This window comes from Podarcis vaucheri (genome assembly GCF_965113315.1).
Source record: "Podarcis vaucheri genome assembly, chromosome: 6".
Taxonomy (NCBI): domain Eukaryota; kingdom Metazoa; phylum Chordata; class Lepidosauria; order Squamata; family Lacertidae; genus Podarcis; species Podarcis vaucheri.
In genome coordinates this window covers 5,270,428-5,295,717 of record NC_138764.1, presented here as the reverse complement: position 1 = coordinate 5,295,717, position 25,290 = coordinate 5,270,428, and the positions used below count along the sequence as shown (strand labels likewise).

At 43.8% G+C, this 25,290-nt stretch overlaps 1 protein-coding gene across 3 annotated transcripts; it reads left to right on the top strand.

Moving 5' to 3' along the window:
- Positions 1–4,856: 4,856 nt before the first annotated feature.
- On the top strand, positions 4,857–25,290 carry NPL (N-acetylneuraminate pyruvate lyase). Of its 3 annotated transcripts, none has more exons than XM_082226676.1 (13): positions 4,857–5,020; positions 6,754–6,855; positions 9,070–9,143; positions 10,861–10,948; positions 13,078–13,135; positions 14,376–14,451; positions 15,629–15,721; positions 17,562–17,710; positions 18,863–18,909; positions 20,318–20,402; positions 21,168–21,207; positions 22,945–24,146; positions 25,106–25,290. In XM_082226676.1, exons 1-12 carry the CDS (start codon positions 4,929–4,931, stop codon positions 23,094–23,096), a joined length of 1,056 nt encoding a protein of 351 aa, XP_082082802.1. In that variant the 5' UTR covers positions 4,857–4,928; the 3' UTR covers positions 23,097–24,146; positions 25,106–25,290. The 3 variants fall into 3 exon arrangements, with proteins under 3 accessions (XP_082082802.1, XP_082082801.1, XP_082082803.1); XM_082226675.1 differs by lacking the exon at positions 4,857–5,020 and adding an exon at positions 5,053–6,528; XM_082226677.1 differs by lacking the exon at positions 4,857–5,020 and adding an exon at positions 5,053–6,528 and having other exon boundaries at positions 6,754–6,893.

The window sequence follows — 25,290 nt, the reverse complement described above, 5'->3', positions numbered from 1 at the left end:
GGCCCATAACCTGTTGTGAAATTCTACTCAGTATTGATCCAGAGCAGATTCCAGTGTATAGTTAGCAGAGTAAAAATGTAAACACATTGCAGGATTCCCCCCAAAAAATAGACCAGAGGCAAATTTATTTCATCTGGTAGAACTTTACTGCTACTGAAGGCAAATGAGCATAATGGTCACAAATTTAATACATTCAGGATTGGCACTGTCCATAAGAAATCCAATTGCAGCAGACTTAACTTAAACTTACAATAACTTATAATAAGTCTAAATCTTAACACTATATATACTATGTACAGAACATCACACCAGAAGGAAGAGTGATAGAAAGACAAAGTGAAACCCAGGCCCCTTCTGGCCTTACTTTTATAGTCAGCATGACCTTGACAGAAGAGATAACAGAACCAGTTTAAGCCAGCTGTACTCAGCTTCTCTGAAGGAATAACCCAAACATCATGAGCCTTCTGCTTGTTTCTTTCATACAGAGAAGCTTCCAGAAGCATCTTGAATTAATCAGACTAGGAAAGATCTCTAGACATCAGATCAATACTTTCTGCACTAAGAAATGCAAACGGATAATTTGAAGGTGGTTTTCATATCTCATTTCTATCTCTTTTCCAGGCTAAACATACTGCAAACCCTCAACTGTTGCTCATAAGGCTTGGTTTCCAGACCCTTGGGAATCTTGGTCACCCTCCTCTGCACATGTTCCAGCTTGTGAATATTCTTCTTAAATTGTGGCATCCAGAACTGGACACAGGATTCCAAGGCAGAATAGAGTGGTATTATTACTTCCCTTGATCTGTACACTACACGTCTGTTGATGCAGCCTAGAATACAATTGCCTTTTTTTTGTTGCTGCATCACACTGTTGACTCATGTTAAACTTGTAGTCTACTAAGACCCCTAGATCCTTTTCACATGTGCTGCTGGCAAGCTGGGTGCTGATCTTATATTTGTAAGCTGGTTCTTCCTGCCTAAATGCAAAACCTTACATTTGTCCCTGTTGAAATTCATTTTGTTAGTTTGGGCTCAGTTAAGGTCATCTTGAATCCCAATTCTGCCTCCTGGACCCAAGTTGTTTAGGGCTCTTTGAATGAACACAAGAATCATAAACACGACCCGATCACTGACAAACATTGCAGCTCCCCAGAGTTTCTAAATCCCAACAATGCAATTAAATAAAATATATATCCTTGGAAATATTAAGTGGAACTACACACAGGCTTAAAGCCCTCGGTCTCAGTCCTCTGGCAGGCAATTATAGAGTGCCTGATTGATATGCACAGCCTCACAGCATTGTGTAGAAAGACTGCTGTTTCATGGCAGTCTACATTCTGAAAGTGAGGGCGTAGGGAATCAAGGAGTCGTTGTGTCCTAACACAGACATTGTGGCAGCTGCCATACTAGCCACTTCCTGTGCTTCCATCATATGCCAATGTCACTGAGACCCTCCCATTCCAGTTTGGTTTTCTAGCTCATCTTCCCATCTTTTCTCAACACATGGTTTGCAGCATATTTTGAAATGCAATTGTAGATGAGCAAAATGCAGAGGACAATCACCAGAATGAGTGGTCCATGAGGGAGTTGTTGATGAGCCTCCCTTTCTGCCTCACTTTGCCTGCATTGCGCTGCCATTACCATACCCAGCCCTACCGTTAGGCAGAGGCTGTGTAAACTCTGTACCTTCAAAGTGCCTTCTTTCCCTCAGGGAATTCTGGACATTGTGGTTTATCTCTCATGAGGTTACAACTCTCAGCCACTGTTAACAAGCTACAGTGCCCAGAATTCTTGGAGAGAAAGAATGTGCTTCAAATCTCCCTTAAAGAGATTGTGCGTACACAGCCAGGTGAGGCAGCTGAGGAGTGGTGAGGTGATGGAGGGAAGAGCGTGTGCCAGGTGGGCCACTCAGTGCTTCCTCAGCTCACCTGCTGCCTTCAGGTGCTGTGAAGGATGCTTTTCTGTCACCAGTGCTGAAGTAAGGTTTACTTGCCAGTCTGGCTGGCTTTTTTTTCTATAGAATAGGGAAAGGTGCCATCTTGTCCCTCAGGGCTTTTTTTCAGCCAGAGCTCAACTCCGGTGCCTCTCAGGTGGGCACCATTGCCATAATAAGAGAACAAGGGAGGTGTTCATGGTGACTTCTGGCACTTCTTTTTCTAGAAAAATAGCACTGTTGTCCTTCACCTCAATATATCTTGGGCCAGCCCTGACTATAATCCTGCAGCATGGTCCTCCCCATCCCCAACCAATTTTATTGTTTGCCTTTTAAATTCAAATTAAATCTAGTTTTTGAGCTAAAGCATGAATGCACAAATAAAATAGTACAACCCCCCCCCCCATTAAAGCCTGGTTGCATTAATAGGTTTTGTTTTAAAATGAATGAGAAAAAGATGAGATTGGCTCAGCCTGCAAAAAGGAAAGTGCTCATAGAAATTTAATTAATACTAATAAATAATAATAATAATAGTTAATTCAAGCACAGAAGCTGTTTTACAGTCACACCAAATGGAGAGGCTTTCGCTGCTTAAGGGTTGCAGTCCCAAACCCACTTCCTAGCATCTAATGGGACTTGCTGTACAGTGGTACCTCGGGTTACATACGCTTCAGGTTACAGACTCCGCTAACCCAGAAATATTACCTCGGGTTAAGAACTTTGCTTCAGGATGAGAACAGAAATTGTGCTCTGGCGGCACAGCGGCAGCAGGAGGCCCCATTAGCTAAAGTGGTCTTCAGGTTAAGAACGGACCTCCAGAACAAATTAAGTACTTAAGCTGAGGTACCACTGCATTGTTTTTAACACTCGATTGGGAGCCGCCCAGAGTGGCTGGGGAAACTCAGCCAGATGGGTGGGGTATAAATAATAAATTATTATTATTATTATTATTATTATTATTATTATTATTATTACTTCACCCGACCCAAGGGAGTGAGCAGCGTGAATTATGAAGGATTGTCACACCACCATTTCCCTACCAAAAATCACCACCTGAAGCTGCTATTTCCCCACTATTCCAGTCCTAACCATACTTTTAAAACATGCTCTTAAATTAATGTTACCAGACGTCCCCATTTCCCAGGGACAGTCCCCGGATTGACAAATCAGTCTCCTGACAAAATCCATGGAAGTTGAAAAGTGTCCCCGGATTCATTGAAAAAATCTGGTAACCTTATTTTAAATGTGGGTTTTCTTTTTTGCTTTTTAAAATTTTTATCTGTAAAACCAGTGCCATCTAGTGTCTGATCCACGTTTGGAAATAATTAGTGACTACTGTAATTACAATGTTTTGCATGATAAATTGTAATTGTCACGAATTTGTTGTATGGAATGCAACAAAAAGGCCATAATATTGCACCTTAAAATTTTCTTTTAGCTTTTTATAATATAGTTTTATTGCTTTCCAATACAGTATATAACAATTAAAAAAGAAATAATACAATAACAAAATCCCAACTTTTAGCTTTTTAAAGAATGTGCACTAAGATGTATATTTTGAATGATTTATTTACTTTTCTTTTTTGGATGTTTGCTCAAGGAACCTTTGCCCCTTTGGTTGTTCATTGGAAAATTTATTTCCTTCCATCTGAAGAGATCATGCAGACAAATCCCTAAGCCCTTTGAGCCCTTTGAGGAAAGAAAAGTTGATAGTGATCAAATAAACAAGCAAGTAGATGGAACAATCAAATAAATGCAGATCATGGAAATTATTTGGGGTGGGGGTTGTCAGGTGAAGAGTGGTCTTTCATGAAATGGCTGAGATGTTTATTTTTCTTTCTTCTAATTTCTAGACTTCTTCCCAGCCAAACTGCCTGGAATCCAAAAGCATATCTTAACTTGGTTTGCTTGCTTTAAAATGAACAGGATAACCTTGTTCAAATTAAAGTATTTTATGATTGCATCTGACTAAGCACTCTAGTCTACAAATGCTTGTGCCATAATAAATCTGCCTTTATTGCACTTGCTTGTTCAAACAATCCTATGCACGCTTGTTTATTTGTGACATTTATATCCACCTGCCCTAGAAGGAGCTGGGGTGCAAACGTGCTCCCCCCCCCCATTGTGAGGTGGGTTAGGCTGAGAGACTGGGACTGGCACAAAGACACCCAGTGAACTGCACAGCTCAGGGCGGATTTGAGCCCTTGCCTCCTAGGTCTTGGTCACTTATGTTTTAATAAACATATAACAACAACAACAACAACAACAACCTATTATTTATATGTTGCCCATCCAACTGGGCTGCCCCAGCCACTCTGGGCAACGTCCAACAAATTAAAACACAGTAAGATATCAAACATTAAAAACTTCCCTATACTGTACAAGGCTTTCCTATACCATATATATATATATATATATATATATATATATATATATATATATTCCAGTAACAAGAAGCCGAAAGCACCAGCCTGAAGATGACGAGTGAGACCTCGTCGAAACGTCGCACAGACACCCCGACTCTTACACGGGAAGACACCCGAAGACACCAAAACCTGCATTCCTGTACCCGTGAAAATCTACGAAAGCAAATATATATATACACACACACACACACACACTTTAGCACTGCAGTTCACTCTTGGCTTACCAGGAAGTAAATCCAAACGAGGCTTCCTAATGATTAAACCTGTATAGAATTGTGCTGTTAATGTTACTGTTCACTATGGATTTTAGAATTTGGGAGGGATAAAAATCCTATTTTGTGCATGTGCGTGTATAATGCAATATCTCTGAAATCAAAAAGTTGCTGCTCATCCCCGAAAACTGGGCAAGTCCCTATGCCTGAAGTGTGTCTTAATTCACCCTGCTGAGCTTGCATTTACAATTCCCTGTTTTCACTCTCAGCCAGCAAACTCCGGCAGCTGCGTTGAGCTGCTTAATGCAGGGCAGTGAATTCGCCTCTTTGTTCTGAGCATGCTCCAAACCGGTGGGCATGCTCAGTAATGTTTCTTTATTCCTTTTAAAGCAGCAGCAAAGCCGCCTGATTCGGCGAAGCCGGCAGCAGAACTTCCTCGGCCGGGCCAGGTGAGAGAGCGGGGGCCCCGTTTCCATGGCTGGGTTGCGCATGGCGCCAGATTGATTGGCCAAGGAGGACGCTAGTTCAGGGCTCTTGGGCAATGAATAGGGCGAGGCTATTGCTTTGCTCTGCCATGGTCCGAGGGACTGGTCATCTGTAACAAGGCAGTCCTTAACTGTCTTCTGAGGAGTGCATGCCGCCCTGCAGAGGGAGGAATGCCCTGAAGCAATGGTGTTTCTTTCTTAAAACAACAGCAATGGTATTTTCACATTGGTTCAAGACAGTCCAGGAAGACAGTTTGTGTGCAAAATGCAAAACTGCAGCTGTCCGTCTTATTGCCTCCTTTAGTTATGGCTGGTGGAGTGAAAGTCCACTTCTTTTTCAGGCTGAAGAGCTGTGGTTTGGTTTGGTTTCCAAAGGCAGAGGAGAAGGAAAGGGAGTGGTAGAAGTGCCTTGTGCAAGAAGTTGTTGAATCTTGAGGGTGATTTCATGAAGTTCTTTGAAAGCACAAACACTTAGGGACCCAAAGAAGCAATGGACGCTCTGCCTTTGAAATGTGAAAGTCAGCAGTTTAGATAGAGAGATAAGATAGTCATTTGGATTTATAGCCCACCCTTCACCTCAAGGTTACGGCAACTCAGTAACAGCAAGATCTTATAGCACTATCTCCCTCTTGCCCAAGACCTGGGCAAAGATGTGTATTTGAACCAAGCCACAGTGAACAATGATGGCACTAGATGTTTGTTGGCAGGGAGGAACCACCGCCGAGAAAGTCATGTTATGGGTGTTCATCCTGCAGGCCTTAGAAGACAGCAAGCACTGCTAATAGCACCCATTATAATATCCAGGCAGGTGCGAATGGAAGGAGTCCTCTCTCCGTCAGATATTTGGGACCACATGACTGGGCTCCACCTATAACTGGTGGTATCATCTTCTCCCCTGTCTAATATCTACATGAAGCCATTGAGAGTGGCCATGAGGGAATTCTGAGCACGGTGTCATTAGTACATTAATGATACTCAGTTCTGTTTCTCTGTAACGTCTGAATTAGGAATACTGGTTCTGGCCAGGATCCTGTTTCATCCAGTGACCAACCAGATGTGTCCAAGATGCCCACAAGCCACAAGGGCAACAGCCTTTCCCTTTCCTTTCCCTCCTCCAGCAGCTTCCATTATTGTGGAAGTGAATGCCATATGCATTTACTTACTGCATCATGAAATCCATATAGGCTTCCCAGAACATAGGCTCTCTAGGGTGGCTTGCAAAACAAATACAGTCATACCTCATGTTATGTTTGCTTTGTGTTATGTTTTTTCAGGTTGTGTCCCGCGGCGACCCGGAAGTACCGGAAAGGGTTACTTCCGGGTTTCACTGCTCGCGCATTAACGCAAGCACTAAATCGTGCTTCACACATGCACACAAGTGCCAAATTGTGCTGCGCAGATACGGCGCTTCAGGTTGTGGGCTTTTCATGTTGTGAATGGGTCTCTGTAACGGATCCTGTTCGCAATCACAGGTACCACTGTACAGCCATTAAAAGCAATAGGAGCTTTTAAAAACTAAAAATGTAGTCATGAGGCAAGGTACAGTATGTGCTGTTAATTTGTCTTGTTGCTGAATATTTGCCAAAACTGCATATTGTTTTTGAAAAAACAATAGAAAGTTCTCTCTGTCCTGGACTCTGTCTGTAAGGGTTAAGAGAGGGCTACTCAACATCTGCTTATTTTCCTGTCACGATCAGGGCTCTTCTCTTTCTCGGACTCCACCCCAGCCGCTCTATGGCAGCCCAGAAGAAACTCCAGGGTGTTGTGGCAGCCACTGTCACGCCAATGACTCCAGATGGGTAACTATCTCCCTGGCCTTCAAAGCAACGGCAGTAAGGTTTGATGGGCTCTTAAATAAATCACAGACACAGATCATGATTCGTTTTATCATATCCTTCATTGCCTATCTGCACATGTCTTGCAACAGAAAGGGGGAAATTGGATTTAAAATGGCAATAATTAACCAGTGTGTTGGGTCTTGCCATCAAATTTTAGAGCACAACTTGTCTGCAACTACAAAATACTAAGTTTTTGTCAAGCTTGGCTCACTTGCTTGAGGTATCTGTTTGCACTGCTTCAGAGGCAGTATGCTGCTTATTTGCCCTGGGTCTGTTCTCTCTTCCTTTCCCATACTGCTGCCTCCCCTTCTTTAAATTCCTCAGAGCAAGGACCTCTAGTGTGTGTGAAATACATAACTTACAAAGTTACTCTGTATGGCTCTGTGTACCTGGATGCCAGAATTCAAAGACCCACTCCACTAGGGCATGGCTAAGGCTGATGGGACTTGTATTCAGAAACACTTTGAGGGCTCTTGGATGGCTGACCTAAGGAGTCACCATTTCTCTATGGCAACCACTTTTGAAATGGAGAGGCGTTTCTAAAGGAATTTGTGGCACTGTGACCTGCTGTTCCGAGGAGAGGGAACCCAACACCCCAAAGGTTGCCCACAGGCCCTTGGAGATGCCTGAAGTTCCTCTTTAGCTCCTCGCCCAAGTGGGCTACTGTGTAAGATGTGGAGGATCCTGATCTGGAGCAGGTGTTTGGATCCAATCCTTTGCAGATATATTATTCTAGTGTAGAGTAGACTAGGAGTGGGCAGTCTGCCTCCCTGCATTGCCCAGTTTCTAGTGGCCAACCCAATGCATGCTGGTTGCTGGAATTCTTGCAAATAGGGCTGGACTGAGTAGACCTTGGTCTGATCTCTCATCCGTTCTTAAGCAACCATGCATGCTTGGGCAGTCATTGAGCACAGATTAGTTAAACCTTAACTGTTAAGATTGTATAGTTAGGATCTCTTGCCTGATAGGGGAGATGACAGGCATTCAACAGAGTCAGCAAACACTCCCTGCCTGGTGAATTCAGGAAACTGCCTGCCTATTTAGTCAATGGAAAAATCACAATTCTCACTTCCACCTAAAGTTCAGAAGGACCAGTCGTTCCCTTTAATGTAGGTTTTGATTGTATCCATGAATTTTTATATATATTTTAAAAATTGTACTGAATATGCTTTTTATGATGTACATTGCTTAGAGATTTTATAAATATTAAGCAGTTTATAAATACTTCTAGATTAAATGAAATAAATATAAATATAAAACTGTGGTAGTTCTAGTAAGAAGGAAAAAAGTGGATGATAGAAGGGTGAAATTGGCCCACCATTGGAATAAACCATAATGGTAGCCCCCTCCCTGCCCGCCCCCATTTAACAAAAGAAAACTAAATTTAAAAAAACAGACTCTTGCTTATTCCTGTGCTGGCTCTCTGGCTCCTGGAGCCCTGCGCAACCCAGCAAGCTTAAGATTAAGAGCTGAACGGGACTACCCAGAGTTTATCAGGAAGGAAAACAGACAGTGTTGTTGGTCAGCCATTCTCTTTTCAAGAATGTGACCCATCTTCACAGATCACTAGTTTGCTTCTGTCAGCAAGGGGTGAGGCACTTATTAACAACGCTGACCTTGGTACAAACAAGTGTGGTGATCTTGGAGCCAAACACCCTGTGGCAACGATGCCTTGGCCCAGGGCTTCCTCCTGCTCCTGTGGCCATGCAAATGCCTTTCAAAGAGGCAGGATGAACTCCCCTGAACGTTCATGGGCCATGGACTGGGGCTTCTTCCAACTGGGACTGCTGCTCCCATTCGGAGTTGGAAAGCTATCCGGAGATAGCAGGGGGGAAACAGGAACAAGGAGTGGACAACAACTTTTGCAGCCTGCAAAACATGGTTGAACGTTTTCATGCTCTGGGCTCTCCTTTCTTTGGCTTTCTGGTTTCTGTTTTTGTGTCATTTGTGAAAACACCAGAAAAACTGTGAATGGAAGCAAAATTAATATGGCATTAGCTATCCTGCAGGGCGTGATGCCTTTTATCATATGATTCTATGATCTGCCTGGCGAGGGAAGATTGATTGTTCAGGTTCAGTTTTCGTGTGTACCTGCCTGGCACTTCACATTCCGGGTTTTTCTTTTCAGTTACGGATATAGGTATCATGCTTCCTGTCTTGTGTTCCTTTCTTCAGAGAAATCAACCTCTCTGTGATTGGCCAATATGTGGACTACCTGATAAATGAGCAAGGTGTGAAGAATGTCTTTGGTAAGATATGGCTTATGAGACCATTTGCTTTTGTGTGGACTGTCTCCTACACACAAATGGCTATCATTTCAGCCCCAGACATCTAAGATGACACAATATATCGTGATAACTTTATATTACCTTCAGGATTAAAGTACCATGCCCCTGAATGTGTCAGTTTGGGGAGCAACAGCAGGAGAGTGCTATTGTACTCTAGGCTTTCCAGAGGCATAGAATTGTACAGGTGAAAGGGACCCCAAATGTCATCTAGTCCAGCCCCCTCCACTGTAGGAAGGCATCTGATTGTCCACTATGGGAAATGGGATGCTGGCCCTTGGTCTGATTTGATGCAGCAGAGCTCTTCTTATCAAGAGAGTCTATGCACAGTCTGGTAGATAACTTGGCTGCCCATACTCACTCCAGGGAGGCCTATGACAACTGAAATGAATATTTATTGTTGCAGTGTGTTTCTGAAACGGAGCCTTCTCCATGGAAGTTTCTGCTGTGATAGGTCCCATGTGCATGCTTCCCCCAAAGAATTGTGGGAACTGTAGTTAACTGTGCTGAGAGTTGTTAGGAGACCCTTATTCCTCCTCACAGAGCTACAATTCCCAGAGTTCCCTGGGAAGAGAGATTGGTATTTTTAAACCAACTTTAGCCCTTGTACCATGGGCCAACAGATCTGACCCAGTATAAGGCCAAGACATTTTGGCCCCTGCAGTAAACCACAAAATGGCGCCCACCGCACCCCTCCAGGGAAGAAGGGGTGAGCAAAGATCTACATCAGGAACAGGGGGGGACTAAAGATCTACATTGAGATAGATGGTGGGAGGAGATCAGCAGTCCCTCCTATTGGCCAAGAGGCCACTGTAGAGGGGGCATGGGCTGTGCTGCTGCTGCCGCTGCTGCTAATACATTCCTTGGAGGCCAGAACTGCTGCCCCTGTGGGTTCTCCCGCCTGAGGCAGTCGCTTCACCTTTCCTCATGAGTGGGCCGGCCCTGATCAGGCAGCTTGCTATGTTCCTGCAGTCACCCCACGAGGCTCCTCACGGGGTCCCTGCCATGGGAGCATATTCACCCAGTGCTTTTCAAGCTGCACTGGCTCCCGGTGGAGGACAGGGTCAGATTTAAGGTGCTGCTTTTGACCTTTAAAGCCCTTCACGGCCTAGGACCCTCGTACCTACGGGACCGCCTCGCCTGGTATGCCCCACGGAGAGCCTCAAGGTCCATAAATAACAACACCCTAGTGGTCCCGGGCCCTAAGGAAGTTAGATTGGCTTCAACCAGAGTCAGGGCCTTTTCAGCACTGGCCCCAACTTGGTGGAACGCTCTGTCTCATGAGACCAGGGCCCTGCAGGATCTGATTTCTTTCCGCAGGGCCTGTAAGACAGAGTTGTTCCACCTGGCCTTTGGCTTGAAGCTAATTTGATTCCCTCCCCCTCTTTCTTTTTCCTTTCTCCTCCTGTGAAGAGGCTGCAGCCTAATGTTTTAATGTTGTATCTTAATCTTTTAAATTGTATTTTAATCAACTTGTTTTTATTATTGGTTGTTAGCCGCCCTGAGCCTGGTCTTGGCTGGGGAGGGCGGGGTATAAATAATAAAAAAAATATTATTATTATGAGCTGTGAAGCAAGGCTTCCTGCAAACATGCTGAAGTAATCATTCCCCCTGCAAAAAAATAAAATAAAAATCTTTCTATGTGTGCAAATACTTCCATTTTTTCCTTTTTTGGTCACAGTAAATGGAACTACAGGAGAAGGCCTGTCCCTGAGCGTTCAGGAGAGGAAGCAGCTGGCCGAAGAGTGGGTGACTAAGGGCAAAGATAAGTGAGTAACTCCGGGGGTGGGCTGCAGATTGGTGTGTTTCATGGAAATCACTGGCTATCTAAGCAAAGACAGATGATTGTGAAATCCGTGTTCTGTTTCCTTCCTTTTTTTCCCCTTTAAAGGCCAGGGAGAGGGGAACAGTTTTTCAAGACTACTGTTGAAAGTAACAAGCTGCAGTATGTTAATGTCTGTCTCTCATCTCCAGCAGATTTCTAGATTTCTTCTCATTGCTCAAAGAAAACAAGGAAAATAAAAGTGGATATTTATAGGAGGAGAGCTGTCTGTCTTGTTTTTGTCTATGCCATTCCTTGCAGGCTGAAAATAAGGATGGAGAGGCGGGATATGGGGAAAGAGAGAGTGTTGTTTCTTTAAAACAGAACGCTTGGGCTGTGATGATCCTGGTTCAGAGATGAAAGAATAGCTTTACCTTTTATGACAGTGGAACAGATTTCTTCAGAAGGTGGTGGACTGTCCTTCCCTGGAGGTTTTTAAAGCAAAGGTTGCATGACCATGCATCTAGTTGAGATTCCTCCATTGCAGGGGGTTGGACTAGATGACCCTTGGGGTCCCTTCCAAGGCTACAATTTTGTGATTCTATGTATGAATTACGTAGAAATCACTGGAGGGCAGAGCACACAGAGCATGAAAGCTTTTAAAAATCCTTTTCCTTCTACTTTCAGATGTTAACTTCGTAATAATAACAGGCTGTGGATATATTGATTTCTGCTTTTAAAGATTAATCTCCCCTTCAAAAAGCTTGCTAAAAACGATTTCAAATGGCTTTGATGCAGCCCCCTTTCATTCTCTTTTTAATTTGCTACCTTGACTACTGCTTAAACTTTAAATAGCTGTAATCCTCTGATTCTATAAGAGCACGGGGATATCACCTGTGAGTGGGCCAAATAATATTTTTTACCATTCCAAAGTTTGCTGGCATAGGTAGCATCTGCCAATGGTGATGCTTTGTATGGTGATGATGTTCCACCTCCACGGCCAGAGTCCTTGTGTCTCTGGATGCCAGTGGCTTGGAAGCCCAGTGGGGAGAGCACTGTGGAGCTCAGGGGAGGCACCTGGCCGGCCGCAGTGAGAGCAGGATGCTGGACTGCGTGGACGGGCCATGGGCCTGACCCGGCAGAGCTCTTTTCATGGTCCTGTGACTCCTGGCTTTCCCACTGAATATCATACATTTTTTTTTCTTAATTGATGTTCTCTTATGAATATTTATAGTACTTTATGTAAACCACTTAAGATATTTATTTTTGATTAAGCTGGCTTTAAATCTTGCTAAGTGAAAGCACAAATCTTCAGAGAAGAGTTTCTGGGGCACTCCTGAAGGAAGGGGGGGGGGAATGTGACTCAATATCCTCCTTTTCCCCTGCAAGTTTTTGAAGCATGGCCTACAGATTTTGACTGCGTTCTACTTTTGCTCTGTGTTCTATTTTGCTGTTCATCTTTTTGAAATACCTGCATTTCTGCATAAATATGCCTCTTCACTGGACTAAATGGCCTATATCCCTGTGTTGCACGTTGTCACATGTGATGAACACACGTCTGTATGCTGATGTGTGGGCACTGAGAGGCTAACTGCACATTAAGTCCCAATGCTCTCCTCCTCCTCCTCCTCCTCCTCCTCCTCCTCCTCCTCTTCTTCTTCTTCTTCTTCTTCTTCTTCTTCTTCTTCAAGTTGCTTTAGAACAGATCATTTGAAAGCAAGTGAAAGACTATCAAGGGAAAGCTGTGGAGCAGTTTGGACTGGAGATGTCTGAGGAAGGAATCAAGTGTCCTGTTCTGCTTTTCTGTTAATTCTTAATTGCCTCTCAGCAAAGCAGATTTTCTATTCCAAGATATTAGATCAGGGAGACCTTTTCAAGCCCACCCTGGCAAAAATAGCTGGAGACAACGCGGCTGAGACCTTATGCAACCTCCGGGTCTGTGTTTCCCCACCCTGATATAGAGACATACATGCACATGTACAAATACATGGACCTGGTTTTAATACATGAGTTTGTCCTCGACAAGGCTGCAGTTAAATAGATATTATGAAATGCTTGCACTGCAGACTGTCAGCAATAAGACTACACACACACACACACACACACACACACACTTTCCTCTTTTCTTCTTTGCAGACTGGATTACGTGATTATTCATGTTGGCGCACTCAGTTTGCCAGAAGCAAGGGGACTGGTGAGTGTGGGTTTTTAATGTATTTTCCCCCTGTTTTTATCCTACATGAACTTTGGCTGCACAAGGAGACAGTCCCCCGCCTACATTCATTTATTCATTGCATTTATATCCCGCCTTCCCTCCAAGGAGCTCAAGGTGGCATGCAAAATATAACTCTCCTCCTGCACATTTTATCATCCCAACAGCCCTGTGAGGGAGGCTAGGCTGAGTGTGAATGAGTGGCTTAAGGCTACCCGATGGCAGTGAGCTTCATGGCTGAGTGGGGATTTGAACCCTGGTCTCCCACATCCTAGTCCAGCACTCTAACCATTATGCCACATTGGCTCCCTTCCTGTCAGTGCAGGGCTGAGAAGCTGCACTTGCTGAAATTCCGCCTCCTATGAAGGGTAGCAGGTCTTCTGGTCCCTCTAAAGCAGCCTCTCCCAAGCTGGTACTCTCCAGATGTTGTTGGACTACAACTCCCATCATCCCTGACCATGGGCCACGCGGGCTTGAGATGGTGGAAGTTGGAGTCTGACATCAGTTGCAGAGCGCCAGGTTCAGGGAAGCAGCTTTAGGGAGAAAATAAGGTGAGTGTATGGTTGCAACAAATGTAAGTGGGTTCCAGCTATTTAAAAAAATAAAGTGTTATTTGCATTGCAGATACTTGGAGTAGGTGATTGTTAGCATATGATCACTGCAGATGATCAAGACACATAAAGCCCACCAAAAGAATTGCTTTGCAATCAGAACATCTCCTTCTCAAAACAGCCAGGAATGGCTATAGAAACAATACCATCAGGAGATCCAGTTATACAGTGGTGCCTCGCAAGACGAAAAGAATCCGTTCTGTGATTCTCTTCGTCTAGCGGTTTTTTCGTCTTGCGAAGCAAGCCCATTGACGGATTAGCGCTATTAGCGGCTTTTAGCGGCTTTTAGCGGCTTATCTGCTGATCAGATCAGCTGATAAGCGGCTTAGAAAAAGGGGGGGGGAACCAGCAGGAACTCGCAAGACATTGTCGTCTTGCGAAGCAAGCCCATAGGAAATTCGTTTTGCGAAGCACCTCCAAAACGGAAAACTCTTCGGCTAGCGAGTTTTCCGTCTTGCGAGGCATTCGTCTTGCGGGGCACCACTGTATTTCTATATATAACTCTAGCTGGGGAATTCTCCTGTAATTGGGGAATAGACAAGTGATCTGTTCCTTTTCTAGCACTTCCGTGATGGTGCCAATCTCTGTGGATTTCTTTCCTTCCTTTTCAGGCTAAGCATGCAGCAGAAATAGGAGCGGATGGCATAGCTGTCATCGCCCCCTCTTTCTTCAAACAGGTGAAGAAAGGTGAGGAGGCAGGTCCCACTGTATTATTTCCCCTCTTTCCATCCACATCCCAGGCAGGTCTTCAGTACTGTGAAGAACAATGTTGTTGGGATGTGCAGCGGTAAAGCCAGAGGATGTGAGCTGTTTCTGTTAACTGCTGCAAAATCAATGCCTCAGCCGTCACTTTTCAATTTACATTCCCTCTTTGTATTCTATGGGAGTGGAGAAAAGCCACAAAATGTGGCATTGGGGGCAAGTTCACCTTTCTGTGGATCTCTGCTTCCATTTGAAAAGGAAATAAACCAACTTTGCAGTCCTTGTGGCTTGGAAGACACACATTAAAATGATCAGGTAATGGACCTTGTAAAATCTCAGAAGCCAGAGTGGGGGCTGAATAAAAATTCCAGTGATCAGGAGGTGAGGCTCCAGTGCCTTCCATAGCTCATTGCCTCTCCTCTTGACTGACAGAGATAGAATAAATTATGCAAGATGAGCATGATAAATTATACAAATTTGCATAATTTATATAGGCTGCAAAAGCCCATTTTTCTTTGTACAGATTTCAGGTTACCTAAGCCAGAATGTTTTGGGGGAGTGTGTGTGTTTTCTTTTAGTGCAGAGTATGCCCATCCATGAATATAGAGGAAGGTAAAAGTAATGGCTGCAGGTCCATCTCTGCGTACCATGCAGAAGGAGGCATCTAAGCTTTGAACATACTTAGTTAATCTCCTGGGAAGTTTTCTACTTTTATAGAGCCTGGACTTGCATCTCACAATTCACAAATAATGAAGATACGGGTCTGCAGTCTTTTTGTTCTTGCATCTTCCTGCATACATATTCTGTGCTAATTTGAGATGCTACCATCATTTATCCTCACTGACATGAATCAGATTAGATCTGGTGGTTTGGGAATCCCAGCTGAAAGCCTGGAACAATCCTTATCTCCTTTTTGGTCTCTCCACCTCCAGCCACGTATTGGCAACCGAGCTGGCAAGATGAAGACCCAGATGAGTTAGCGACTACAGCACCCCTTCAAGAGTGGATTTTAAACTCTCTCTGTGTTGGATGGGGGGGGGGATAGTGGTGCAGGCAGTTTGGGGTTGCTACTTGCATGTCACATAGGCCGACATTGCACATGAGGTGTGCTCTTCAAAATTACCCAGGTTTTCAATTGCTTTCCTTGTCTTCTCCTATTTAGATGCTCTAGTTGCCTTCCTGCGGGATGTTGCATCTGAAGCCCCAGGCATCCCATTCTATTATTACCACATCCCTCCCCTGACTGGTATAAAAAGTAAGTGTTACTCGTCTAGATCATCCTAATTACATCGCAGGGAAATGTTGGACTCGGCAGCTCTTTCTGTGTATGTTTGGTGTTTAAACTAATTTAGGCAAATGTCAAATGCATAGGATTGTGCTTCAGAATGTAGTGGTGGTCAAGATAGATGTATTGTACTAGTAGAGACATGGTCTAAGGAGCATAGAAGCTAATTCCATCTTTGGAAATAATATTGCTAAACTCACTAGAACATTGATGTGTACTGGTGATTGATTAGGAGCAGATCCACACAAATCGTTTAGAGCACACCCAAGACACATTTATTGTAAATAATTTTTTATTGATTTTCACAATTGAATTCCACATTTAATCACAATAGTACTTCCCCCCCACCCCCAAATTCACAAATACCTTTTTCAAAACCTTGTCTTTGAGGTTCTTTAAACCTCATGACTTCCCTCCATTCCCTCTTCTTGGTTCTTTATATAGACAAAATTATTCTGCATTTCCATATTTCATGCTTAACCAATTATTATTTCTCTTAATTTATCCAAATTTCTACTGATTGCAAGTGTTTAGTCAAGGCCTATTGATGTTTCAGCCTACTTGCAATACCCTGCATTCGAACAATAAACCTTTCCCATTCTTTTTCCTAACTTTAGCATACTCCAACTTTCCCATCAGCAGACAGTATCCATAAGTATTATAAAGAAAGATTTAGTAACCTTTTCACTTGCAAATTGTTTCCATGCAGTGATAGTTACTAATAAGGCGGGAATGGACTTCTGACACCAAATTCTGCCTAATTAATTAATTAATTAGGAATTAATTAATTCTGAAAGTAAATCTTTACCTTTCCATTGGCATGGTAGTAATTTTTGGAAGATCTCTGCTTCAGGCTTGAGCTGAGGCTTCGCTCCCGTGGAGTTGTGATACTGCCATGACTGCAGGCTCGACTGCTGCTTCCTCCCCCCTTCCCATACTTTCCAGCACAAAAGGAGTTTGGGGGTTGCAGGAGAGCCCTTTTGATGGCTGCTGGACCTCTCAACACCCTGAGCACCCTCTCAGGGCTTTTTTGGGGGGTGCGCCTCACCCTGGCGCTTCCCCGTTTCTCCACGGGGCTCGAGTCCGTCAGACGATCGGACTCACACTCCTTTCCACCATCTGCAGAAACCGGAAGTGCGCCCAAGACACATTTAAAGCACATTACTTCCCTCAAATAGTGCTGGGAACTGTTGTTTGTTAAGGATGCTGGGAACTGTAACTCTTTGAGGAGAATCCACAGTTCCCATGGTTCTTTAGGGAAGTCCTGTGCTTTAAATGCACAGTGGATGTGCTTTGAATGTTATGGTGTGGATCAGGACTAAGTCCCATTGTTCATACATGTGACATGTATTATGGGCATTGTCCTTGTTTATATTCATTATAAAGTATATAAATTTTGAGCCAGTGTAATGGCCAAGGTTTTCCCTCAAAATGCTAGAGAAATGGTAGCTTTGTGAGAGTTCCAATAATAGTCGGTTAAACATTGCTTTACCTCCCTCTTGGCCCACAATTCCCAGAGTTCCTGCTCTGAGGCAAGAGGACGTCTGCAAAATCTGGTGTAAGATTATAGTGTATTCTGATCAAGGAATTCCATTTCTGTTGCCTTCCATAGATAAGGAAGAGGGAACTTTTGGGGGCATTCTTCCCAGATTTACACCTTTTCACAAGAAAACATTCTTTATAGTATATTTTGGGATAGATTCACAGCCTCTATTGTGATGTTTTCTTGCCAGATGTGGTCATGTGCTTTGCCCAGTAAGACTTGAAAACTTGTTGGTGTTCCTCTCTTTTGCTTTCCCTCTCTGTTCAGTTACTGCCCAAGAACTGCTAGATGGGATGATAGAGCAGATTCCCACCTTTAAGGGGGTGAAGTTCAGTGATAAAGACCTCCTGGATTTTGGGCAGTGTGTGAAGAAAAATGACAGAGGCCAGTTTGTACTTCTGTATGGTGTGGATGAGGTAAGGCATTTCTATATTAATAACTCTGGTGTACTGGAATGGCATGATGGCTTCCTAAAGCGATGTAACCAAGTAGTGCTTTTTGTGCTACTGGGGATATCTTCTGCCTACCAAAGAGCTGCCATGATCACTTGTTTTTGTTTTTTATGTAATTTTTAAAATTAATTTTCCATTTTTTAAAACAATATTATATCATCGTACAGTATCACCTTTTACATATTTTTAGCTCTACTGAGCTTTTGACTTCCCTCCGCTCCGTCATCTGGTTTTTATCAAACACATCTTAGAACCGCACATTTATATCATCTAACTTCTACATGTAACTTAAATTATTTAGAACTTAAAGCACAAGTAGAAAGTTTCTTCTTTTAAACATTGTGAACTTTACCGCAATCCTGCTAGTGTCTTTATATGTTTACAATGATTGCCTAAGTATTCAATAAATTTACTCCATCCTCCCTGGAACACTTGGTCACTCTGGTTTTGGATTTTCCCCGTCAGCTTTGCCAATTCTGCATAGTCCATCATCTTCATCTGCCATTCCTCTATTGTCGGTATTCTTTGTTTCCACTTTTAGGCTAATAAAGTTCTAGCTGCTGTAGTGGCAAACATGAACAATTTCTGGTCAGCTTTTAATATTTCCACTCCGGTCATCCCCAGCAGGAATGCCTCTGGTTTTTTAGGGGCCATTATCACTTTTTGAGGGATGCGGGTGGCGCTGTGGGTTAAACCACAGAGCCTAGCACTTGGCAATCAGAAGGTTGGCGGTTCGAATCTCCATGACGGGGTGAGCTCCCGTTGCTCGGTCCCTGCTCCTGCCAACCTAGCAGTTTGAAAGCACGTCAAAGTGCAGGTAGATAAATAGGTACCGCTCCGGTGGGAAGGTAAATGGCGTTTCCGTGCGCTGCTCTGCTTTGCCAGAAGCGGCTTAGTCATGCTGGCCACATGACCCGGAAGCTGTACGCCCGCTCCCTCGGCCAATAAAGCGAGATGAGCGCCGCAACCCCAGAGTTGGTCACAACTGGACCTAATGGTCAGGGGTCCCTTTACCTTTACCTTTATCACTTTTTGAATACTGTCTTCCCAGCAGCAAGTTGTTCTACTGTTTTCTCAAGGAAATAAAAGATGTGTTTTTTGTCTTTCCCTAACCAGCAACTCCTGGCTGCACTCGCTATGGGAGCGACTGGGGCAGTTGGAAGGTCAGTCTCTCTTTCACAGCACAAACCTAACTATGTCTACTCAGAAGTAAATCCTATTGAATTCAGTAGGACGTACTCCCAGGTAAGGAGGGTTAGGCTAGCAGCCTCAGTCATCTTTACGTGAATGAGAAAGTATGAGTTCCAATGCCGCGTCTTTTGAAGCAAAGAGGATCATTTTGCAGTTCATTTTTCTGGCTGCTTTTAGCCCTGCACCAGCTTTTGTTTATACAGCTGAGTGATGAGTAAGAAAACTTTCATGTCTGAAACAGTTTTCTTCTTTTTATTGGTATAGCTTAGAGCTTCCAAACTTATTTGGCCTACTGCTTCCTTTTCAGAAAAAAAACCTCAGTGCCCCCCCCCCAGGAAATGAACAAACAGAAAGATTCTGTGACAAATTTGCATTCTTTTATGTATCTATATTTCTACATATATCGTACAACATAGTAAAGAAAGATGTTGTAAATAAGACACCTTATTGACAACAGATGAAACATGTGGCTTTTCAAAACTGGACAAGGAGGTGACTAGTCCCTGGGATTAAAGGGAATGGCGCAGTCCAGTCGACCTCAGGGGCGGGGCTGGTGCAGCAGCCGGCCTGCCATTGGCCAAATAGGGAGGCAAGCTGCGATCAGGTTAACCCAAAAAGGTTCACCCAAGCCTGGGAAAATGCACCACCTCCAGGATGACTGCCATCTGGGGAGGCATTGCTGCCATCTTGCAACGGCGCCCGACCTGGCGGTAAGCGTCATTACACAATAGATGAAACATGTACAAATGGTTTTTCAAAATTTTATTCTCTTCCACCGCCCCCTTATTTTTATTCAGTGCCCCCAGTTGCACTGTCCCCCGCCAGATCATTCCAGTGCCCCCCAGGGAGCGGTGCTGCCCACTTTGGGAAACACCTGTCTAGCTTTTTGCCTGCAAATTCTTATTATCTGCACCTTCTGCCCTCTCCTGCTGACCAGTATTGTGGCTAAGGGCCCATTCATATTCAGCATGCTAACGCGTTGGTTGATTACTCTCACCCAAATATGTTTTGCACCCTGCTTGAGTGGCAGGGAGGGTGTCCTTGAACTCTGATCACGTCTCTTCCTTCCCTGGATGGCGAAGGATAGGAAGAAAGCAGCCTCTTGCGCAAATGTTGCATTTCTTGCCTTTTGCCCTGGACACCACTGCCTTGTGGGCCCTGGAAACTTGTCTAGAGGGGAATGTGGCTCTGAGTCTGAAAAAGTTCCTTGCCCCATTTAGAATGGTAACCATAGAGGGCACACTCTGTGCAGGAGCAACTCCCAGTTTTGCACTGGAAGGATGCGTTCAGATTTGCTATTCTGCTCAATCGATTCTAGTTATGGCGGCACATGTTAATACTAACTCGGCCTTTGCTCTGTTGGCTTTTGTCTTTGTACAGCACCTATAACTATCTGGGCAAGGCAAATAACTCAATGCTGGAAGCTTTTGCCAAGGGAGACCTCTCCTTGGCACAAAAATATCAGGTATGATATTTCTAACTGAAGCTGGTGACAGTGGATGATAGGAGGATAACAGATTCCTCCTTCCTTTTGTATACAGGTAACTCCCAACTTACACTGGCAGCCCAGGACCTCCATAGGCACTGCCCAGGCTTGCGCCCCAGAGAGGTCACCTGGGTGCTAACGCAGCCCTTTGACTTCACCCCTGGAGGCGCACTCCATTGTCTCTCCAGACAGATGAATGCCAGCAACAACTCTATTCAGCTTTACGCACTTAGCCCAAAAAATAATTAAGGGGGGGAATGGCACCCCCACCATTTAACCCATTGTGTTTTGACTATACACGATTTTGGCATTATGCTCTATCCCCGGAGTATAACCCCCCCCCCCCGTAAGTTGTACGGTACAGATAACACACTATAAAAGTCGTGTGCATCTCCCCCTTACCCTTCACCCAGCTTGGGACAATGGGCAAATGGGAAGAGGTTTCTTGACATGTATCACTTGCTGAATGAGGAGCACCTGTCCTGTATTTGCAAACAGTTGGCATGGGACCCATATGACCTAGCTGGCACTCTGCCAAAAAATTAAATAAACACTTTCATTGCACCCACCTCAGATCCTGTGTGCACTTCCCTTCCCAATCCTTCATTGTTCCCTCTCCCCTAATTACCTGATAACACTATGTATACCACCTCCAGTTTAACACTGTGTATTCCACCTCCAGTTGCTCTACACTTTTTTTTATTACCTATAATAAAATTAATAAACTTATTTTCTGTCTCTTAGTACAGTACCCAGGAAGTAATCAGCTTTTTCATGGCACAGGGTAGGTACCACAGTAGACCGAATCCTTTTCTGCCCATCAGACGTGGTTTATCCAACGTGCTTGAATGCTTCTGAATTTCCTTTTTTAAAAAAAAGCTTTTATTGCCCAAGAAGCGCAGATATGTTCTGAAAGACTCCATTTAACTTTCTCTCTCTCCATTTTTCCTTTGCAAATTGCACTTTCTTCAAATGCAGCTGTTCTCATGGGTGTAGCCAGGATTTTTGTTAAGAGGGGGGCAGAACCTCAGATTTGTATTGGTTTTTATTGATTTGGGGGGAGAGCTTCCTCTGGCCCTTCTTGGCTATGCCCCTGGGTTTTCTCCTACTGCTTTGATTTTCAGATCTTGATTTCTTTTCCAAATGCATTTCTTTAAAAATATATAATATTACTGTAAGATTATAGTAACAAATTATTTGTACTCAAGTGCTTACACTAAAGTGCATGTACTCTATGCTAACCATCTAGCAGCTTGTACATTTGAACTATGCCTCAGATTTCATCTGTAGATATTCCATTGTGTATCTATTTGTAATATTATCTTGTTTGCTGCCATAGCATTTAGCCAGATTCCCCAAATGTTTAGCAACAGTAACGCTCCATGTCAGGCAGTAAATGCATGTCACGTGTGGTATAGTCAGCCCTAGAATTTTGAGAGCTCATATGACATTGTCATGTTGAATCAGTAAGTTCCCACGTGGACTCTCACCTCTGCAATGAGCTTACTGGGGAGCCTTTAGGCAGGCCAGTCTTTCAAGCCTTCTGCTGCGCCAGCTGCAATATGAAGACATCACATTGGGCAAAAGATTCCTGCATTGCAGGGGATTGCACTTGAGGACCCTTGTGGTGCCTGCCAACTCTAAATGCTATGATTTGGTTGTTCTTTTGTCTGACTTGCAGGGCTATAGTAAGAATTTAAGGTAAAGGGACCCCTGACCATTAGGTCCAGTCGTGGCCGACTCTGGGGTGCGGCACTCATCTCGCTTTATTGGCCGAGGGAGCTTCCGGGTCATGTGGCCAGCATGACTAAGCCGCTTCTGGCGAAACCAGAGCAGCGCACGGAAACGCCGTTTACCTTCCCGCCGGAGCGGTACCTATTTATCTACTTGCACTTTGACATGCTTTCGAACTGCTAGGTTGGCAGGAGCAGGGACCGAGCAACGGGAGCTCACCCCGTCACGGGATTTGAACCGCCAACCTTCTGATCAGCAAGTCCTAGACTCTGTGGTTTAACCCACAGCGCCACCCGCATCCCTTATAGTAAGAATTACAACAAACTAAAAGCTTAGAACACTGGAAAACCCAATAAATCTGATTACAATATTATGTTTTAACTTTTCTGTCAAAAACATTCAATAATTAAAGGTTGGGGACTAGTAAGTTGGCTAAAAGGTTGGGGGCAAGGGCCAGACTTCCTGAGAGGCAGTAAATCATAGGGTTTCTCTCCCCCTGCTCTTTTATGAAAAGAAATTATTTTAGTCACATCCCCAATATACATTGTAAAGCACTCTTGTAACAGCTGTGGCTTTCCCTCAAAATCTTGGGAACTGTCATTTAAGGGTACTAGTCTCACATAGCTACAATTCCCAGGAACTACAGTTCCTAAGATTGTCCATGACTTTTGAATTGGTATGGGTGCTTTAAATGTATGGTGTGGCTGTGACCTCCATCATCGACTATAGAGTGGGGCAGAAACTTTGTCATTGTGGAATGATTTGTGTCCTTTTTTCTTCTGGCTAGGCTTTGGCGTTGCAGAGACCAAAGCAATCGTGACTCTGCTTTCAGGGATACCCATGGGTCCCCCACGACTTCCACTCTCAAGTGCCTCTGAGGAGTTCATTGCCAGTGTCAAACCCAAATTGGAGAGCCTGAAGAACTGTTGCTACAGCTGACTTTAAGTATCCAGTGTGGGCATAGGAACATGGGCCATGCAACTTGGTGAACAGGTCTCACTTGCATACTTGAGATGCATCCTGACTGCTCAGTGTCCGTGAGGAAATTACTCAAAGACTCCTAACAGGGACTATGCATTGGTGCCCTCTACATACCTTGCCTGGATGGAAAAGAGTAGCTGCTTTGCTGCTTGGCAAGGATAGGATGCCTCTCCAATAAGAAGAAAATAGCTTATTTTGAAAATGGGAAGATGCTGTTGACAGAACGTCTATCAGTTCTTTTGCACTATTGGGGAATCAAGACACAGCTTAGACTGCCAAACTCCTTTATGCTTTTCTTGCCACTTTCATATCCCTAACGAAAATACAAACAGTGATATAACTGGATTTAGTACCTTGTAAACCTGAATTGTGTTTACAGAACCCAGACTCTGGAAACTCCAATGTCGACATTATTTCAAGAAGTTCCTAAACTTTTGCAAGTTGTTTTTCTATCTTCCTGCAGAGTTGCTGACATTGTTGGACTCCAACTCCCATTAGCTTCAGCCAGCTTGGCCAGTGGTCAGGGATGATGGGAATTGTAGTCTGAAAACAGCTGGAGACCCAAGTTTGGGAAACACTGAGCTAAAGCTATTCTGCCAGGAGGTCCAATCTTCAGTAAGCACCTAGAGGTGATTCCTCATGAGTAGATCCAATAGTGGGACTCAAGCCTCTTGCTTCAAAATCAGTGCTTTCTAGGAAACAGGTCTATGGCTGGAGATGAGGCCAGGAAGCCTCTCCACCCATCAGGTTGTTTTACAACTCACATCAGGGAGCCTTATCCTGAGTCAGACCATTGTTAACACTGATTGGCAGTGACTGTCCACTCCACGGTTAGTAGGAAGCTGTTCTATGTACCCCCATGGCTGCAGCAGATTCTCCATACCAGTTAGAATCTCAAGGTCAGATACCCGGACTTTTCTGACAAGTAACCTGTGCCCCTGGCAAAGAATTCTGGGGAACATTCTGTAGCACACACACGGTTCTTACTGAATGTTGTTCCATTGCTAAGTATGTGAATGGCCTTTAAAAAGTTAATCTAATGGGAGCTTTCCTTCCAATGCAAATAGCAGCTGTGGGGGACTGATCTGGATCATAGCCTAAAATCTCCCACCCACTCTGGATTATTCTACACAACCACACAGACTGCTATTTATTTTTTAAAAAATTGTCCGGTAGCACCTTAGAGACCAACTAAGTTTATTCTTGGTGTAAGCTTTCATGTGCATGATACACAGAAACAGAAGTCACCAGACCCTTATATATAGTGGGAGGGTGGGGTGGGGTTTTTCTCAGAAAGGAAGTAGGAGATGGGGGATTGACTCAATGGGTATGGTAAAAAGCAAGGGATTGTATCCAGATGACCAAAAATAGCTTTAGCATATGTAATGAGACGAGAATCCAATATTTCTATTCAGATCAGGTCTCTATTCAGATCAGATTTTTCCTGTAGGACTAATTACAGTCGTTAACAGGTTTACCATACCCATTGAGTCAATCACCAATCTCCTACTACCCTTCTGAGAAAAAACCCATCCCACCCTCCCACTATATATAAGGGTTGGGTGACTTTTGTTTCAGTGTATCTGAAGAAGTGTGCATGCACACGAAAGCTTAGACGCAGAACAAACAGGGCAGGCACTACAACCTGATCCTAAGCTCTTTAAAAATAGTACATTGATAACAATAAATATTTAATGCTCTAAGACCTGCTAATCTTGTTGATCACTGTTAGACAGCTAATTACCCAACATTGGAAAATAGCTGCCATCCTGAATTTAGAGGTGTGATGGGATAGGATGCAGAATGTAGTCCTAATGGAAAAACAAACAATTCAGAGCACTGGAGAAAATGAAAAGCTAGAATAACTTTGAAGGAGTTTGGTATATGCTTATTCAACATGTTGTGAAAGACAGCATTGCTGTGTTGCCACCATCAACTCATAGTACACTTCGAAATAACTTGTTGAGAAGATGTACAAGAGACACTTGATCTGGTGAGATTAAAATGAACAGTGTGAAGTATTTTATAAACTTACCTGTTACCTAACTGGAACGTATTAACATGCATGGAATGTCTGTGGGAGAAGGAAAGAGATTTCTTTGTTAACTTTACTTTCAAAACTGCAAAAATAAAGTCTTTTTCGTGGGCAGAA

What these genes read in the sequence shown, in the direction of transcription:
- NPL (XM_082226675.1), top strand. Translation starts at nt 6,425, where the DNA reads ATGCACACAAGTGCCAAATTGTGCTGCGCAGATACGGCGCTTCAGGTT. An exon ending in GATCCTGTTCGCAATCACAG is followed by an intron (nt 6,529 to 6,753) that starts GTACCACTGTAC and finishes TGTCACGATCAG; the next exon opens with GGCTCTTCTCTTTCTCGGAC. An exon ending in CTTCAAACAGGTGAAGAAAG is followed by an intron (nt 14,452 to 15,628) that starts GTGAGGAGGCAG and finishes TCTCCTATTTAG; the next exon opens with ATGCTCTAGTTGCCTTCCTG.